At 47.4% G+C, this 19,521-nt stretch overlaps 1 protein-coding gene across 5 annotated transcripts in view; it reads left to right on the top strand.

Annotated features, from left to right (window-relative positions):
* Med15 (mediator complex subunit 15) overlaps positions 1 to 19,521 on the top strand; it is a 62,634-nt gene that overhangs the window by 37,601 nt on the left and 5,512 nt on the right. For 3 of the 5 annotated variants that reach the window (XM_041678163.1, XM_041678167.1, XM_041678165.1), the window contains 4 exons: positions 1,983 to 2,248; positions 3,950 to 4,273; positions 5,784 to 5,912; positions 14,866 to 14,985. In XM_041678163.1, the coding sequence (XP_041534097.1) occupies positions 1,983 to 2,248; positions 3,950 to 4,273; positions 5,784 to 5,912; positions 14,866 to 14,985 (839 nt within the window). The remainder of the gene's footprint in view (positions 1 to 1,982; positions 2,249 to 3,949; positions 4,274 to 5,783; positions 5,913 to 14,865; positions 14,986 to 19,521) is intronic. The other 2 variants (XM_041678164.1, XM_041678166.1) reach the window with 2 other exon arrangements.

Raw genomic sequence — 19,521 nt, 5'->3', positions numbered from 1 at the left:
TGTCTTCCTCATGCCTTCTGCAGGCACTCCTATGTCATTTAGCCCGGTTCAGGTCTTCAACCAGTGTCCCTAAGAGGGCACAGCCTGGGTCAGAAGTTGTACCAAAATAGAAGCTACGGATACTCTTAACAGTAGAAAACCTCCCTGAAGTCCTCAGGCCCTGGCCCAGTCCCTAGCGCCGCTGCTGCTGGTGGGGATTTGGGAAAGAAGTTAAAATGCTGGTAAGAACTGGTGACCTGAGGTTAATTCCGAGAATCCACATTTGGAGAGAACTTTCTTCTACCATCTGTCCTCTGACCTTCACATGTGTGCCATGGTATCCATGTGCCCCCTATTAAATCAGTGTAAAAAATTTAGGAAGTATATTAGCAATCTTTATACTTTTAATTATATGTAATAAGTTGAAAATTATTCATAAGACAGTGGAAATAAGTTAATAAATTTCAAAGCAATAGGAAAAATGGAGTAAAAATCAAAGCAATAAACAACCCAAACAATGTATCAAAAAAGACTACTCTTGCAGTTCACAAAAGTAGAGACTGGAAGGATGGTTCAGCTTTTAAAAACATGTGCTGCTCTTGTAGAGACCCAGGTTCAGTTCCCAACACCCATATGGACTGACTTAAAACTATAACTCCAGTCCCAGGGGATCCAGTGCCTCTGCCTTCTGCAAATACTTGCATTTATGTATACCTCCCCGCACACACAACTTAAATCTTTGAAACAACAACAACAAAAACAAATGCTTAGAAAAATGAGAGACAAGGGCTTGGGATGTAGCTCAGTGTTACCTGTATGTACCTCAGTGTAGTTCAGCTGCCTCCTGTCCAGTGTGCATGTCCTGTACTTTCAGCTTGCAGAGAAAGGCAGAGGAGAAAAGACACAAAATGAGGTGGGAATATGTTAGTCATAATCAAATGACTTTGCTCTTGAGGGGGAAGGGAGTGTGTGTGTCTTGAGGGGGAGGGGAGTGTGTGTGTGTGTGTGTCCGCCCACAGAGGCCAGAAAAAGGCATTGGATCCCCCTGGAAGTGAAGTTATAGGCAGTTGTGAGCTGCCCACCACAGGTGGTAGGAATTGAACCTGAGTCCTCTGGAAGAGCAACTGAGTTTTCTTAGCTGCTAAACCATCTCTCTTTTTATATAAAAGATGGAATGTGATTTCTATTACATTTTAAGAGACATACCCGTAGTGTAAGACCCAGAAAAGTATGAAAATAAATGGTAAGGATGTATTAGCCCCATTAGTAATGGCTAGTTAAACAGACAAAAACAGGTTCATTAAAAAATACATTTTTATTTTATTTTATTTATCTGTTTGAGTGTTTTGTCTGCATGTATATTTGTGTGAAAACCAGAAGAGGGCATTAAATATCCTTCAAGTGGAATTATTGGTGGTTGTGAGCTGCCATGTGGATGCTGGGAAGTGAACTGTATCCTTAACACAAGGAACACATGTTTTTAACCACTGAGCCATGTATTAGAAAAGATTTGAATGACAACAACATAATCAATAGCTTATGTAAACACAGGATGGAAAAAATGTTTATGAAAATAACCATGAAGTAAGCCTCATTATTTTCAGAGTATTGTGGTTGTACACGTTTTGTGGGTATCAAACTTAGAAGTCTGTAACGTAAGTTCTTGCACCTACCAGCAGTGGCTAAAAGGAATCGTGACAAGGGTGCTAGTGATGGAGAAACAGTCCTTCATGGGCTTCAGATAAGAGTGTGAGGTAGTTCTTAGTCAGACGGGAATGGGAAAGATAGCTCAGTGATTAGGAGCACTGGGTGCTCTTGTAGAAGACTTAGATTCAGTTCCCAGCACCCACATGGTGGTTAGTAACCTTCTGTAGCTCCAGTTCCAGGGGATCTGATGCCAGAGGCAGCTTTATCAGTAGGCAGTGGCTATTGCTGCCTTCCTTGTCATGTTGCTCTGGGACACCTTCAGGGCGGCACAGCCTAAGTCTAGATGCTCTCTCCAGCTCAGCTGCAGCTCCAGCAAGTGGCATTGCAGCAACAACAGCAGCAGCAGCAGCAGCAGCAACAGCAGCAGTTCCAGCAACAGCAGGCAGCGGCACTGCAACAGCAGCAACAACAGCAGCAGCAGCAACAACAGCAATTCCAGGTACAACAGAATGCCATGCAGCAACAGTTCCAAGCAGTAGTGCAGCAGCAGCAGCATCTCCAGCAGCAGCAGCAGCAGCAGCAACATCTGATTAAGTTGCATCACCAAAGCCAGCAACAACAGGTACCAATTTCCCTTGTCGCTATCCTGGGCCTTAGTTCTGTAGTCCTTGAGCCTGGGAACAAGTGTCATCCAAGGTGTTTGGTGCATGGCTACACTAGTCCTCCTCCGTGGGCCTTCCCACAGGTGGGAAAAGTAGATCCTAGCTCAGGAGAAAGGCCTCTCCGATGGGTCTTGATTCTGTACCATGGACCTGCTGTTTGTACCAGGGTCTATAGAAGTGCATATGAGCTACCAGAAGAAAGAAGGGAGGCAGACACTCCAAGCTCAGGATGCTGTTGGCACATTTCTTTTTCTTTTCTTTTTTTTCTTTTTTTAAAAATTCTTTTAACTTTTATTGGGTGGATTTCAAATCATGCATTCTGATCCCACTTATTTGCCCATCCACTTGCGTCCTCGCTCTGCCCTTGCAACCTACCCCCCAAAACAATGTTTATAAGAAAAAAACAAAGACCAAACATAACAAATAATAACAAAAAAGAAGACTCTTGTGGAAACTATAGTGTGGTCCATTCATCTTTACTTGCAAGTGTTCATTGCTAGGAGTCTTTGGAGTCATTGGTCTGGCTTGAGACCTCTGGCTTCTGCTACACCACTGGTGATGGGCTCTCATTGGGGCTCCTCTTGGATATCCTGTTGTTGTCCAGTGTCATGGAGATCCTGCTGTTCTGGATATGCAGGTTCATCCCCTTCACATGCTCCAGCCAGCAGCTCATAGATGAAGTGGATGTTGGACCAACTCACAGCCTTGATTCTAGTCCTGGGTGGTAGCTGGGTTGGTCAGCGTGCCAGCTTTCCCTCATGGTCACTACCCGGGCGAGCTCTCCAGCACTGCTTCAGCTAGCTCACCCAGTGCAGCTTACAGCAAGGAGCAGGGCCAGTTCTGCTCCCAGGTCCTCATATCTGACTCACCCACACTCACAACCACCGGTCAGCCCTGGTGAGATGAAGGACTGTGTGTTTGTATGTGTGTTCTGCTCTTCACACCCTCAGGGCTGGCTCTGCTGTGCCCCGTGGACACATACAACACCTGTTTTGTTTCTTAGTGTTTGGGTGCAGAATCAAAATTGTTAGCAGGGCAGCAGTATGTCACCCTAGAAGTGCTGCTGATCAGAAGTGGTTTGCAGTCAGAGCCTAGACGTGTTCACATCCATTTTCCTAGCAAGTGTTGGTCGAGGGAGGAAAGCCCAAGGAGATTTCCTCATTCTTCTAACATGCTCTGGCTTTGGAATCTCTCTTCCCAATGTTGACTTTATGTTTTTAGCCTTGCCTATGTTCCTTATAGCCATCCTCATGAAGGCCAGACTGCTGACCACTCCAGGAGACAGCCTGTCTGGAGAGGTACAAGCATCTGCAGTTGCCTGAGCTTCCAGCCTGCCTGCTATAGGACTGTATCTACTCTTCATTACTTTTTCCTGAACCTTCCTTGAACCTGTCTCACTTGAATCATGCTAGTTGTGAACCATCCTTTAGTGGCCAGGGCATAAGAGCAAATTTGGTTTGTTCTTAGTGTCTAAAACAACTACTGTTGGCCTAAAGGGCTCTGAGTCCTGAATTTGGCATGCTCCCCTTCCCATTATGAGAGGCCATGCAGGCAGGTCTCCCTGAAGGCTGGGCCCATTTCACTTATCCCAAGCTTCGTGGGGTCAAGGCTAACACTCCAGGGGCTGTTGTGGTAACCGAGTGTTATTATTTTGTTCTCAGATCCAACAGCAGCAACTGCAGAGGATGGCACAATTGCAGCTGCAGCAGCAGCAACAACAGCAGCAAGCTTTGCAGGCCCAACCACCAATGCAGCAGCCACCAATGCAGCAGCCACAGCCTCCCTCTTCTCAGGCCCTACCCCAGCAGCTGCAACAGATGCATCATCCACAGCATCACCAGGCACCTCCTCAGGCCCAGCAGTCCCCAGTTGCTCAGAACCAACCACCACAACTCCCACCACAGTCACAAAGCCAGCCTTTGGTGTCACAAGCACAAGCCCTCCCTGGACAAATGCTGTATGCTGCTCAACAGCAACTGAAATTTGTGAGTACCTCTTTGAGCAAGGCCTGTGGCGTAGCAGCTGCATCTCTTATGGTGTTGTGTGTGATCAGCAGTTTGTTAAACCCTGTGGATGTAGGTAGTGTGTCCTTTATGCACTGGCTTCAGGCAGCCTTTCCTATTCAAGTCTTCTTATCCAGCTCCGTAGCACATGGAGGTGAGGGGGGGGCGGGGTGTCCTAGAGCTGTTTTTATATACTTCAGGCTGTCACATCTTCTAAACTACATGGCTGATTTCAGCAGTGTCTGTGGCATGTCTGGTACACGTGATTAGATTAGGAGGTAATCTCACCATGTGGGAGGATATGCCTTGTCCATCAGCTGTGGATCTGTTTTTCTGTTGGTGCCAGAGGTTGAACCTGGGATATTCATGTAAACTAAACATGGTCTACTGCAAGCTCCAGCCCCAGCCCTTTCAGCCCCATCATTGCCATACTTCTGAGACAAGTATTCATATAAAACTTAATTATTTCCTGCTTCACTGTGCATATTGATAGAAAGTAAAGCTCACAGCATTTACCGAAAACAGACTATTGCCACCAAAACTAGTTGCCATGAAAAGAAACAATTCGAGCATCTTTTCTGCTCCCTTGGGTTTTGTGACCTTTTCTACCTGTGATTCATCAAGTGACATCGAGACAGATATCTCACCTGAGCTTGAATGTCAGGGTAAAGAAGAGTTGGCTAGGAGGGTTAGGAGTTGCAGGTTCAGTCACTCACGTATTACCTGGAACCAGGACTTTGTACTCCTTGACAGGATGCCTACTAGAATTGGGCCGGGTAGCTTGGAGATCTAAGAGGAAGCCCCCACTGTGCATCTGTCCATGCAGGACCGGTCCTGTATGTGTAGTTGTATCTCTCCACATGGTAGTGTTTCCTGTCTTCCATCACCCAAGGTCATCTTTCTAGCTAAGCCGTCTGCAGCTGGCCAGGCTACTTTCCTTCATGGAGTCTGGGCTCTCAATGTCACTCTTACAGGCTGAGTAGGCCAGGCTATGTGCTCAGCTCTGGAAGTCGTTGCTTAGCTTGTGCTTGTGGTTGGTGTGCATGGGAGGGCTGTCTTGTTTCTTGCCAGAACTGGGGAGGTGATACTTGGCTCGGCCAACTCATAGGCACTCTGGTGTAGGATATTTCTTTCGACCCTGTGTGATCAAGCAACAGATCGTAAGGTGGCCTCATAGCTTACAGTGTCATTGCAGTCCCATTCCTCATCCCAAGAGAGGCTTCTTGTTTTAAAATTGGGGAGGCGGGGGGACGGGGTGTCCTGTGGTGCCACAGTTCAAATGTAGACACTTGAAGTTGTCAGAGGACAACTTCTCAGGAGTCAGTTCTCTCCTACCACGTGGGTCCTGGGGCTCAAATTGAGGTCGTCAGGCTTGGCAACAGGCAGCCATCTCGACAGCTATGAAAGTTCCATTCTTCAAGGCTCCCACACAGGCGGTGGGTGCTCTGCTCTCTGTGCAGGTTCCAAGTTGCCTTTTCCTTCCTCCTTCAAGGTCCGTGCTCCGATGGTGGTCCAGCAGCCGCAGGTGCAGCCCCAGGTGCAGCAGGTGCAGCCCCAAGTGCAACAGCAGGCGGCAGTGCAGACAGCACAGGCTGCCCAGATGGTAGCTCCCGGCGTCCAGGTGAGGGCCATGGGAGCTCAGGGTTTCTTTAGTCGCTAGCAGGTGGTGGTGCATGTCTGCGTTTGCATAAAGATCTGTGATGAGAGTTCTGGTTGGATTGGAGGCTCAGATGGTAAAGTCTAGCGGTCTTCTATCTCTTGGACACACACACACACACACACAGATACCCCGAGGCCCTCAGAATGGCTGTCCATGCTTGGTACTTGCTAGAACCTGCTCATTGCCTAGTGTGTGCTGTTTCTATGTTCCCTTGGATACCTTCATCTTCTTTCTAAGGAGATGCCTTAGAAAGGAAAGCTATGGGGTTTCATCCTCTTTGAGCTTCCACTGGAGCCTCTGAGCACAGCTGTCTGGGAGGGAGGGCAGCTCTTTAGAAACTGACAGAAAAGTGGTCAGCAGGAGCACGGAGAGAGATCCTGGGCTTGCTGCCCTCAGGGGTTTGTGCTGTGTGAGGAAAGTGTTTACAGTGTCCCTATCACTGACAGTTCGTACACATTCTCCACACATCACATGCCAGTGGGGTGGCAGCATGCAGGAGGCCTGGGCTAGCTTTTTTTCTTGGTGTCTGAGGAATTGGACATCTAGGGTCCCTGTGATTTGTCTCGAAGATCTGCTTCGTCTTTGTGCTGACCACAATTCTTCCATCAAGTGGGCGCATGCAGAGTGCTGACTTGGGACTTAGCTAGGAGCTCTGGCAAGGCTCTTGCTGGGTCCTGTCCATCGGAAGTGCCATGACTACACTGTGTCCCCTCCCAAGGCCTGCGCTGTGGTTTATGAGCCAGGTGAGCTCAGTGTCCAGATAGACGACAGCTTTCGAATGTGTCCAACATCATTTTACAGTGTGGAGGAGTGCTTCCTGACAGCCCTTCCTGATCCTCAAGGTTCCAGCTGGGGTACTGAGAAGATGTGTGTAGTTAACCTCTCTCACTGCTGCACCAAGTGAGCGGGTCCAGGGTTCTTGTGCTGTCTACACTCAGATTCACGTGACCTTGTGTGAAAACTCCATGGACTTCTTTTGTGTGGCTTGGGGAATCTGAGCTCCTGTGGGGATACAGTTCATTTGCCATCCCTACTGCGCCTGAGGCTTCTGGTGGCTCCTTCCTTTGGATGTCCTATGCAGAGGAGGTCCGGCCGAGAGTCAGCACAGTAGCGACACAGCACCTGCCCTGCTCCTGGAAACCGTTCCTCTGGTTGCCTTCTGACCTTCTCTCCATTGACCTGGGACTCAGAAGCTATGAGCTCCTGCAGTGCTGGCTTGGCTGAGTAAGAAATGGAAGTTGTCCCGTTTCATCCGTCTCTCAGCACTGGACAGCAAATAGCTGTGGAAAGACAGTAGAGGCCACTGGTGAGGGCCTGTTCAGATTGTTTGCTGGCTTCTTAGTTACTGGAGGTTATATGTATTCCTTTTGCTTGCTTTGGTGCTATCTTGTCAGCCACCAGAAACAGATGTGGCCGTGTGTGCTTGGTGCTCCACAGCAAGCCTCTGTGCCAAGTGCACGGCTCCCTTCAGTTCCTTGCCTGTGTCTTGCTAATGGGGGTGGGGAGTGATACAGCTTGGCTGTTAGTGTTTCTTCTACCCCAGCGTGAGATCAGTGGCAGGTGCAGTTTAAGGTGTGCGTAGATCCTTCCTGATCAGCTGGGACAATGAGACATTTGTCTTGTCTGGTAGTTAAGAGGGTAATGGCCATTTTGGTTTATTTCCTCATGGAGTTGGTTTTTTAGGACTATGCTATCAGTGTTTTAAGAGGTCGTCCACCCATCTTCAATACCTTCTTTGGGCCTTGTGTTTCTAGTGCACTGTACTTTTTGGTCCAAATATGATATCTTAGGAGGCAGGCCCTGTCACTGTGATTTTCTTTCTTTCTTTTTGAGATTAATATAACTACAACCTTTTAAAAACTAATTCTTATTATATGCATATATATGTGTGTATATATACATATAAATGTATGTATATAAATATATACATCTCTAAATGTAACCTATTCAGCCCATATACTGTTACTTGTATGTATGTTTTTAGCACTTGACAGCCAGTTGGTGTGTTCTTCCCTGGGTAAGATCACCGCTTCTGCTTCCAGCTTTCTTCAGCTGCCTATATGTAGGGTTGAGGCCTCATAGGCTTTTCCCTGTCCACTTCGGCATGTACATTGGTGTCATCTTGGTCAGCTTACATTTGGTGGGTTTTTTTGTTGTTGTTATTGTTTTGTTTTGTTTTTTTGTTTTTTGAGACAGGGTTTCTCTGTAGCTTTGGAGCCTGTCCTGGAACTAGCTCTTGTAGACCAGGTTGGCCTCTGACTCACAGAGATCCACCTGCCACTGCCTCCCGAGTACTGGAATTAAAGGCGTTCACCACCACTGCCCAGCTAGTCAGCTTACATTTGGACAGTCATGTTGGTGAGACTTTACGGATGTAGCTTCTGGTGTTACTAGGAGATGCAATGCATCACAGCCATCTGCACTCCATGCGCTACCATACAGTTCGTGAACCAGGCGTGGGGCTGGAGATTGAAACACACGAAGACTCACAGACAGAGACACAGGTCATCCTTGATGCAAGAATGCCCCCTTTATTGTGTACCAGAGCTGCTTATATAGAGATCCTTAACGGATAGCCATGCCCCAGCCAAACTCACCAGAAACCACTCCCCTGCCATTAGGAACTCCTGAGTCTCCTGCTCAGAGCAGCTGCAGGCTGTCTCAGAGCAGAAGAAAACAAGTTGTTTACAAGAAATTCAGAATCTGGGGGGTTCACTGCTCCCAACATGGAGACACAGTCTCACAGAAAACTCCCTGGCCCTCTGGCTGTTATAAGCCTCTGTCCCCTCTTGTGAAATGTTCTCTTTGCCTTAGGTGAGGGAGAATTTTGTAGATGTATTGAGTGGGACTGAGCTTCACAGCTCTGCAGTTGGTTGGCTATGGTTTTCTGTAGTGGTCTCTGCCTGGTGCAAAGAGAAGTTTTCTTGATGAGGGGTGAAGACTGCACTTGAGTTCCTGCTTGTTAAGTCTGTCTCACGTCCAGGTCCAGTTAGAGAGCTGTTGGTTACTGTCGGGTCTGCGTGCCACGACTGCACTCTTAGGGTTATCTTGCCATGCTGGTTGCTGGTCGTTGATCTGGTTCACAAGCATCTTAGCTAGGTAGGACTGTTGGTTGCCTTCCTCTTTAGAAGGAGGTGCTTGGTGCTTTCTGGTATCATGAAAGCTAGTCCTCAGGGAGGGGGCCTTCGGGTCATTTCCAGTTGAGGGGTCTGTGGGCTTTGTTTCTGAACTGCATGGTGTCTTCAGCAATAGGGGCTTATTTTCCACCTCTGGGAGGAGGCAGCCTAGGGCAACAGCATAAGGCTGTCTGTATTGGTAGTCTCTTGGATAGCCCTGGTCAACAACTCAAAAGAGGGCTTCTCATGTCTACTATTGGGGTTTTATTAATGTGGTCTTTGGGTGTTAAAGGGAGCACCGCCAGCCCTGATGAGAAGGAAAAGATTATTAAAACTCTGTGTGTATGTGCACGTGCATACACGTGCGCACACCTGCGTGTATGTGTGTGTATGCATGTTATTTTGTATTTGTATATCCATACAGAGAATTAGCTTATATGTTATTTATTTGGATAGTTAGTAGTATGATTCTTTGTGTCTTTTCAGACATCTTTATTGTTATTTTTACCTACCTATCTCCTTCTGTATTTACCTCCCTCCTCCTTGCTAAAGACCCCCTCCTTTTCCCATTTTTCCTCTTGGATCACTTGTATCTTGTTATTCCCCTTTACCCTCCTCCCACCTTCTGTATTTACCTACTGCATCCCAGTTTTGAGGGGCTGGTTGACTGGTCTCATTGTGTTCTGGCAGTATTGGGGAGAGGAGCATGGCTGGGTTGCTTAGGCATGATAGACCCTCGTGAAGGGAAAGGTCCTGGAATCGAGGCTTCTTTGAAATCCAGGTTGCCTTAGTGCCAGGAAAATGACTGCAGCACTCTGATCTATGAGCTTTTTCAGAGTGTGAGAACTGCAGAGACTAGAGAGCTGTAAGAGGAGCACGCAGAGCAGGAAGCAGTGGGTGTTGTTTCTGGTTTTCTCACATCACTGAAGTTGTATTGTCTATGCAGATTTATTTGGACTTGGTCTCAGAAAGACCTGACTGGCCTTTAACTTCCTATGTAGCTGAGGCTGACCTTGAACTTCTCATCCTTCTTCTACCTGTGAGTGTTTGGATTACAGGCATGCACCACCACACTCAATGTATGCAGTATTGGTAGAACCAGGGCTTTCTGCATGCTAGGTAAGCACTCCATCCATCATCTGCATTCTCAGCCCCTGTACAATTTATGTATGATGTTTTCCATGTTTGTGGAGGTTCAGTTGACAGCTGCTTGACTCTTGCTTTGAGACCTGTATTGGGGCAGCATGTCATGACAGGGAGCATGTGGTAGATCAAAGCTACCACCTGAGGCACCTGGGACATAAAAGAGAGGAAGGGACTCAGGTTCAGTTTCTGTGGTCATATCTTATAGTAGTTACTTTTCCTGTTGCTGTAGTGAACACTCTGACAAAAGAAATTTGAGGAGTTTTTCTGGCTCACAGTTCAAGGTCCAGTCCTTAGTGGTGAGAGTCAAGGTTGCAGAAGCATGAGGCAGCCAGCCACATTGCATCTTACAGTCAAAAAGCAGAGAACGGCCAGGTGTGATAGTGCACACTTCAATCCCAGCCCTCCGGAAGAAGAGGCAGGCAGATTTCTGTGAGTTCAAGGCCAGCCTGGTCTACTTAGCAAGTTCCAGACCTGTTCTGTTTGTTGCAAACAAAACAAGAAGCAGACAGAAATAGATGCTTGTGCTCAGATTACATTCTCTTGTCTATGTAGTTGAGGACCCCAGCCCAGGGAGTGGAGTCATCTCTGTTAACCTAATTAAGATACTCCCTCACAGGGATACTGGAAACTTGTCTCTTTGGTAATTCCAAAGACAATCAAGTTGACAATTAATACTATCACTTCTATACACACTGGCCCATAGTAGGGGACTTAGCCCTTATTAAAATTTTGACCACCTTTTAGTAGTACCAACCTGAGAAATGAGCTTTAAAACATTTGTTTAGGGGCTGAAGAGATGGCTCAGCAGTTAAGAGTACCAACTGTTCTTCCAGAGAGCCCAGGTTCAATTCCCAACACCCATATGACAACTCACAACTGTGTGTAACTCCAGTTTCAGGGGATCCAACACTCTTACAAAGACTTATATGCAGGCAAACACTAATGCTCATAACTTAAAAATAAGTAAATTTTAAAACAGTTTTAAAAAATAGCCAAGTGTAGTAATGTGTGCCTTTAATCCCAGCACTCAGGAGGCAGAGACAGGCAGATCTCTGTGAGTTTGAGGCCAGACTAGTCTACAGAACGAGTTCCAAGACAGCCACAGCTATACAGGAAAACCCTGTCTCAGAAAACAGCACAAAAAAGAAAACCTTAAGCATGGTTAGCAAGTGCTTTGCCAATGGCTCGCAGCCCACAACCTAACCTCTAAGATTTGTGATTTGAGATGAGAGAGCACCCTCTGCAGGCAGAAACTCCTTATTGGAAGCAGCCTCATAGGAGTGACTGCACTACCTGCTGCTCTACTGAGTTGCACCTTGTTTTTGATCTTGAAGTGATTTTGCCAGTGTATGGCTGAGTTTAAGACAGTTTTTTTTTGTAGTTTTTCAGGACTGAACCACAGGGTGCCTTTGAAGGCTCCTGCACACAATGGCCAGTTATCTAATTAATCAGGAACTCAAAGACGGATTAGAATTTCCTACCTGGTACCCATATATTCTGTTGGGATGAAGAAACCACACATTGTACCTTTGTGCATGTAACCTACCACACATGCGCCACAAAACAGGCCGCCAGCCAACCCTGTGAGACAATAGCAGAGACATCTTGGTAGAGCCTACACTACTGCCAGGGTGACAGGTATTATGATTTGTGTGGTAATGGTGGCAGGGCTCTTTGCCTAGGGTAAGTAATGTTCTGGAAGGATCAGTAGCCCTATGCTGTTTGTTTTATCCTGCTCTCTTGCCTGAAGACGCTCACGTTGCTGGGAGAGATGAAGTCATCTTCAGTGGAATTTGCTGGGCTCCAGCAGTAAAATAGAGCAGAGTATGTCTTTATTTTCCTGTGCATGCGTCTTTTCACTCTCTGTTCTTCTAGTAATGTAAAACTGAGCAATAACCAAGACGGGTGTCTGTCATTGTGCACATACACTATGATTAGTAATGTAAAACTGAGCAATAACCAAGACGGGTGTCTGTCATGTGTACACACACACTATGACTAGTAATGTAAAACTGAGCAATAACCAAGACGGGTGTCTGTCATTGTGCACATACACTATGATTAGTAATGTAAAACTGAGCAATAACCAAGACGGGTGTCTGTCATTGTGCACATACACTATGATTAGTAATGTAAAACTGAGCAATAACCAAGATGGATGTCTGTCATGTGTACACACACGACTTAGAATTGATCTTCGCCTCTGTGCTCCTCAGTCTCCTGTACAGTGGCCACAGGCAGGAACCAGGCGGGTGCTCTGCGCTCCGTTAGAATTCCTTTGGAGGTAGCAGTGCATTGAGAAGTAGAGAAAGGCTCATTGACAGTAAGTTGCACTTGGTAGCTGCTCATCTGATCCTATAAACATTTATGGTGCTTTCCTCTGGGATTTCTGCCGAGAAGAAAATGAGCTTTTCTTGTCAGAAGTTCTTCATAAAGAAAACCAGTCAGGCTGGGCAGTGGTGGCACATGCTTTTAATCCCAGCACTCAGGAGGCAGAGTTGGGGCAGGCAGATCTCTGTGAGTTCAAAGCCAGCCTGGCCTACAGAGGGAGTTCCAGGACAGCTGGACTGTTACACAGAGAAACCTTATCTCGAAAAACCAAAAAGAAAGAAAAAAAAAAGAAATGAAAGAAAACTGGTCAGGGCCTGGAGAGATTGTATGCTGCTTAAAAGCACTGACTGTTGTTAAGGACCTGGGTCTGTTCCAAGCATCCATGTGGTAGCTCACAGCCATGTATAACTAACTCTTCCAGCCTCCAAGGATACTGCATGTTCATGGTTGCACAGACATACATGCAGTCTAGGTACTCATACACAGGTTATTTTTTTAAAAAAAAAAGCCTTAAAAAATAAACTAGATAGAGCTGGAGAGACAGCTTGGAGGTTAAGAACACTTGTTGCTCCTCCTGAGGATATGGGTTCAGTTCCCAGCACCACATGGTGGCTCACAACTATCTGTAACTCCAGTTTCAGAGAATGACATATCTCTGCAGGTACCAGGCATGTACATGGTGCACATATATGCATGTCGACAAAACTCATACAATAAATCTTTAAAGTATTAAAGATAGATAGATAGATAGATAGATAGATAGATAGATAGATAGATAGAAAAGAAAACCAGCCAGAGGGTCCATCATTCTTCCTTCCTGTGGCTTTCCTGTTTCTGGAGAGAAGCTGGCATCTCTCACATCACGGTGAATATCCTGTCATTTGGAAGGAGTGCTGTAGATGGCACTACAGCCACTGGTTGTGAACGGACCTCCCTAAGTGATCTCCCCATCCTATTAAGAACCCTGAAATAAATTCCCTTCATCTCCTTCTCCCCAGTGTAGGCAGAGGGCCCTTGAACATCTAGCCCTCTTTGTGTCTGCCAGTGACCTGTTGGGGAATGGGCTGTTTGGGACAGCACCCCTGGTTTGACAGCCACCATCAAGACCAGAAGGTTTGTTTGGCTGACTGCAGGAATGGTGAGGGTTCTACCTTTCTTGGCTATTAAGATGTTCTCTTTGGGATCTTCTGTGGTCCTTGCAGCATGCACCTCCTGTGTGTGAACATGAGCTGTGTGTGTGATGCTGCAGGCCCATAGGCCTGGCCTAGAGCCTTGTCTCTAGCTCCGTTGCTGCACAGACTGCATCATCTACAATACCATACTTCTCTGGTAGCTCAGCTTAGAGCTTCCTGGGATTAAATGGTTTGGTTTTTTTGAAGTAGGGTCTCACCACATTGCCCCTGCTATCTCTTAACTCCTATGCTGAAGTGATGCTCTCATATCTGCTATTGGGTTTGCTTTGTTTTGTTTTGGTGGCGAGGTCCTACTTTCTGTGCCAGGTTGTGTTATTTTGTTCTAGTTTGTGACATGTTGAGTGCATGTAGGCCTTGCTTTCCAGGAATTAGGTTGGACTCCGCCCGTCCCTCAGAACACAGAGTAAAGACAGCCAGCTCCAAAGCCATGACATTGATAGCCTCCCTTTGGCTGGTTGTGTGAATCAAGAAACAGAAGTTGACCCAAGGAATGTTCTCTGTTGGTCTTGAAGCTCCTGACTTGGCTCTGCAGATGTTTTTGTGTCCCTGTGGAGAGCCCTTCATCATTAATTAGTGAAGAAGCTCCTTGGGAGAACCCCAGGCTCTCCTGCCACCCCTCCCTCATTCCTCCACACTTCCAGAATCAGCATCCCCAGGAGGCCAGAGAGATGGGTGTGCTTTGGGCTGCAGGTGCACTTCTAAGAGAATGCTGTGCTGAGCAAGATGCTGCTTCAGTGACTTTGACTTTGCTCTTTGCAAGCCTGACTGACATGTCCTCTTTCCAAGTTTGTCCCAAAAACTTGGTCTCCCTAGACTGCCACCTGAGCAGTCTGGCTCTAACTCCCCAGGGTCTGTGCTGCCTACAGTTCAAAGGTGTGTCCAGGACAACCGTCACAGACTGGCTAGTAGAATAGAAATCTGCTTACATTCTCGGTACCACTACACTTCTGGTGCTTCCCTGAGCATAGATATGTGTGCTTGACTGTGTCCTTGAGCACCACCACACATCTGGGTCCTTTGAAGGGGCCTCCCCTCTGGCCCACTTCCTGAGGCTGCACACAACTGCACCTACGATGCACTGCAGTTCTTGTTGCAATTATCTTGTCTGTTGTCCCTCTGTCCTCAAAGATGATTGCTGAAGCCTTGGCCCAAGGCGGGATGCACGTAAGAGCTCGGTTCCCGCCCACCTCCACCATGTCTGCTGGCCCGTCAAGCTCCATCTCTTTGGGCGGACAGCCCACAGCACAGGTATTTACGGATTGGGCTTCGTATAGGGCTCAGCCCGGAAGCTTGGGTTTCCTCTGCGCCCCTTCATGAAGCACACCTTCTTTCATTGTCCGTGACTTCCTTCATGGTGGCTTTCAGAGCAGTGAAACAAGTGGTAAACTTTGTTTGAGGCCAAGCTCTACTTGTCTGTCTTTCTTTCCTTCAAGACAGGGCGGCCTGTTTAGTTACCTACTAGATGCCTCTGATAGCGTAGCCTGTGTAGTTACCTGCTAGATGCCTCTGATAGCGTAGCCTGTGTAGTTACCTACTAGATTCCTCTGATAGCATAGCCTGTGTAGTTACCTGCTAGATGCTTCTGATAGCGTAGCCTGTGTAGTTACCTACTAGATGCCTCTGATAGCGTAGCCTGTGTAGTTACCTAGTAGATGCTTCCGACAGGGCGGCCTGTGTAGTTAACTACTCGATGCCTTTGTGTTGCCCTGGCTGTCCTGGAACTCACTCTGACCTTGAATTCAGAGATCTGCCTGCCTTTGCCTATGCCTTTCAAGTGCTGGGACTACAGGCATGTCTCAGCGTGCTCAGCTCATACTGATTTTCCTGAGGGTCATTTTCTTTATTTTACAGTGGGCATACTGCTTTTGTTTTCATGGTAAAGTAAAACAGAAGACATGGGCTGGGGATGCAGTCAAGTTGGCAGAGGACTTGATTGCCAAGCTACATGTATACAACTGAGTCTGTCTGGCAGCATTTCTGGAACTCTTGACATGAGTTTGAAGCCAACCTGAGCTACATGAGATGTGATCTCAAAAGAAGACAGTGTGGCTTCCTAGGGCTCTGCTGTGCAATGCTGTGCACTGTGTGCAGCTGTTAGGTTTCCACCGAGCATCCAGATCCTCAGTAGTGCCGATCACATTTTAAGCACTCACTGACATTGAGTTGTATGGTCCAGATCACTGCGGACAGCCACCATGGGCAAACGTTTTGCTGGTCCAGAATATTATAGAGTTAGCTGGGAGGAGTCATTGCCATATAGAAACCTAGTGGACTCTACTCTGTACACCTGATGATTTCATGGACATAGGCTGTACACATGTCCCCCACCTGTGTATTCCTTTGTGTACAGCATTGTGTGAAGATGATGAGAGTAGAGTGTCTGAGTGTGCCTTCATCACAGGGCTTTCCATATGAGTGAGTTTATTGTAGGAACCCTGATAACTGAAAGAACTTTAGAATCCCTTTTCCTACAAAGGAAAATGTATCTATAATTCTAGCAGATGGAATCCCTGCCTTGCCTGAGGGCCCACATGCAGGAACTGCACATAGTCATGGGACAGTTGTGTAGTTTTCTTCAGAGGTGCAGAGGCCTCTTGCTCAGTGTGCGTTGGGTTCAGAGTCAGGTGGAGTTGTGGAGTTTCCACAGAGGACTCTGTGGAAACTAAAGGTCCCCAACGTTTTGAGGGTGTGATGTATGCCAGATCCTGAGCAAGGTTCTTCGTGTGTAAAATCACGTTAGCTTTCACTGTGGACAATTGGGAAGGAGCAGAAGGTAGCGTGCTGAGGATCAGGACTCAAGTCCTGTCAGTAGACTCTCCTAGGAACCCTTAGCCCTGCTTTTGTTGCTTCTCTGACAGCCTTGTTCTCTCTCTCCTGTCTGTGCATCTCTTCGACTAGGTTCTGGCCTGGGCCTTATCCTGCCTCTGTCTCCTACTGTGAACTGAGTGGTTCTTAGGATCTATAGTGCTTCCTAAACCCAGAAGGCTAGGAAGTTCATTGGAGGGAAGGAAAGAGAGAAAAATATATAAAAATAGATGAAAGGTACTTGAAAAAGTTTGGGCCAGTTTCATAGAACACTATGGCTTGATTGACTGAGCCATCACTGTTAGATACCAGCTTAAGTCCACCCAGACTTATTGATTGTCCTGTGAGGTCCTGGCAGGTAGGGGCATGTCCATGCAGCTCTGGGCTAGTGTGCCGGAGACAAACGCATCAGCTGTAGGAGTCTGGAGCAGTACAGTGTGGCCAGAGCATCTAAGACAAGGTTGTGCTTTGCTTTGCTTTGCTTTGATTTGATTTGATTTTTTGTTTTATTTATTTTATTTTACTGTTTTTTTTTTGAGACAGAGTTTCTCTGTGTACTGGAACTCACTCTGTAGCTGGCCTCGAACTCAGAGATCTTCCTGACTCTGTCTCCCAAGTGTTGGGATTAAAGGCATGTGCCACCATGGCCCAGCTGGCTTGATTTTTTTTTTTTTAAGCACATTCATTTTTGCTTGCCTCCTCAGAGGAGAAAGGCCCTGAGAGTACTTAAGGGAGAGAATCAGTGGAGAAAAGGCTGCAGGCTGCCTTCTGCCATAGAGTATAGCTGTCTGATTTCAGCCTTTCCTTCCCGTCATCACCAGGGCCAAGCCAGCAGCATCCTCATTGCCTGTCTGTGAAACATGGTGAATGTAAGCAAGCAGACCATGACAAGAAAGAGCTCCTTGCTTCTCTGGAGTGGGACTCCATGTTCATGTTCAGTACTGGGTCAGGAGTAAGGGCAGTTTTAAGTGCTAGGTAGGTATAGGATCCAGAAAGGAGCAAAATCACAGTGCCTGTCTGTCTCAAGGTTCTCTGTGGCCCTTTGAATTGACCCCCATCCCCAGCTGTGGTTCCTCTGGCCTCCTGGGTTTGTTTTGTTTTGTTTTGTCAGTCTACCTAGATTCTTCCTTCTGACCCAATCATGCTATATAGTTCCCACATGATCTACCTAGCAGACTGTCACCATTGCTGAAGCCCCATGTTCACGGTGCCTGGTCTTTCCCTGAGCAAGTCACCTGACTGGTTGCCGAGTTCCTGCCTATAACATGCAAGTGACAGATGCTGTACAAGGGTCTGTCAGAAGCTCTTCCTCAGGTGCCACTCGGACTTTTGTTAGCACCTGTGACATGCCCATGCCTGGGCTAAGAATGTGTCCATGTCCCATTGCCCGCCCCTTCCCTGATAGCAGAAGCCCCAAGAACAGCAGTGCCCCTCTGGTTCTTCCCCACATCCTTGCTCCTTGCTAGGTCACCTCTGGCTAGAGATGCTTTTTGGGCTGCTCCTTTGTACCAGGGATACCTGTGATAACTAAGACTTGAACAACTTGGCACTGACCCCTAGACGGTTCTAGGGGGCTGGAGTTTCCAGATCATGGAGGCGAAAGGGTATCCTTGGTTTGTTTTCCTTCCTATTAGAACTCTTTCCCTGGCTCCCATCCTCTGGGGCCTGCCAGCTGCCCTGGCCTGGGGCAGCCAAAGAATCCAGGTTGACCCCATACTAGGTCTCCTGGAAGTCCCAGAGCTGGTAAAACCCTGGTGAGGTTTGCTGGGGCACATGCTGCTTATGTGGGTCTGGTAGAGTCTCATGTGTACATAGGCTGGGTGCAGCCTGGACTATGCTAGGGGAAGAGAATCATGACACTGATGTCCAGGCTTCCCAACAGGGAAGAGACCCTCTTGTCCCCAAAGGCATGACCCTTTGGCTGGGCTCTGCAGGTTTTACCTATGTTGGAGGCTTCTCTATCCCCTATGCTCCTCTGATTATTGTTCCTTCATGTCTTAGACCACTGCCTCTTGTCTTGGGGCAGCTGCTTTGATCTCTGCTATGTCATCAACAAAGGCAGAGGGTGTCAAAGTGTGTGTCCTGTGCCCAAGTGTGAGTGTTAAGGTAGGACATGAACTGTGAAATTTCCTACTTTGTAGCCCTGTTCAGTCCTGTGACCCTCAGGGTGCCTAACTGTCCCATGTAGTATGCCTGAGCCAAGGAACAGCTACCAGGAATAGCCGCTGCAGCAGTATCAAGTGTGGGTACGCAGTTGGCACAGAGAAAGGGAAGGGATTTCAGGGTCTCTTGGGAACATGTATGGAAGCCCAGGCCAATAGGGCAGGGCTGGAACTACAACCTTTTTTGTACCCTTTGTAGTCTTCCTGGAACTGTGTGGTTCTGGGACTTTGATAGGACATGGGTTGATTCCAAGCAGGTTTTATGGTCTAGGTGACATGTGCCTGCCCTGGTATCCATAGATTCCTAATGCATCCAGCACCATAGCTGTGCTGGATGCTCTAGCGAGACCTGCATGTTGTCTGCCGAGCTCAACTCTGACCTCCTTAAGTCAGGATGAATCTCTGCTCAGAGGAAGACTTCTGTGCCTGCCCAGCCCTGGCTATGCTCTCCTGCTCCCCACTGTGCAGGGGTTTCTTGGTCACAGAGTGACATCATTGTCTGGGCCACCCTTTTTTTCTTTGAGATTTTAACTATGTTTTTGTGTGTGCTTCTCTGTGGGGGTTAGTGCATGTGAGGGCAATGCCCACAGAACCAGAAGGCAGCATTGGGCCCTTGAGCTGGAATTATAGATGGTTGTGAGCTACTCCAGGAGGTCTCTAGAAACTAAACTTGGTTCTGAGATGGCCAAGCAGTCTACCATGCCAGGCCCCATGTCGTCCTTGATCTGGCCAGTGAGGGGTGAGCAGCTGAGAAGTGCAGGTATCATTTTTCTTGTTGGATCTGCGCCCATTCCCATTTGAGAGGTTAAGAACCTAC

Source organism: Microtus oregoni, unplaced genomic scaffold (assembly GCF_018167655.1).
Source record: "Microtus oregoni isolate MIOR12 unplaced genomic scaffold, Mior012 000029F_ref0000214, whole genome shotgun sequence".
Lineage (NCBI taxonomy): Eukaryota > Metazoa > Chordata > Mammalia > Rodentia > Cricetidae > Microtus > Microtus oregoni.
This window is presented reverse-complemented; position numbering and strand designations above follow the sequence as displayed.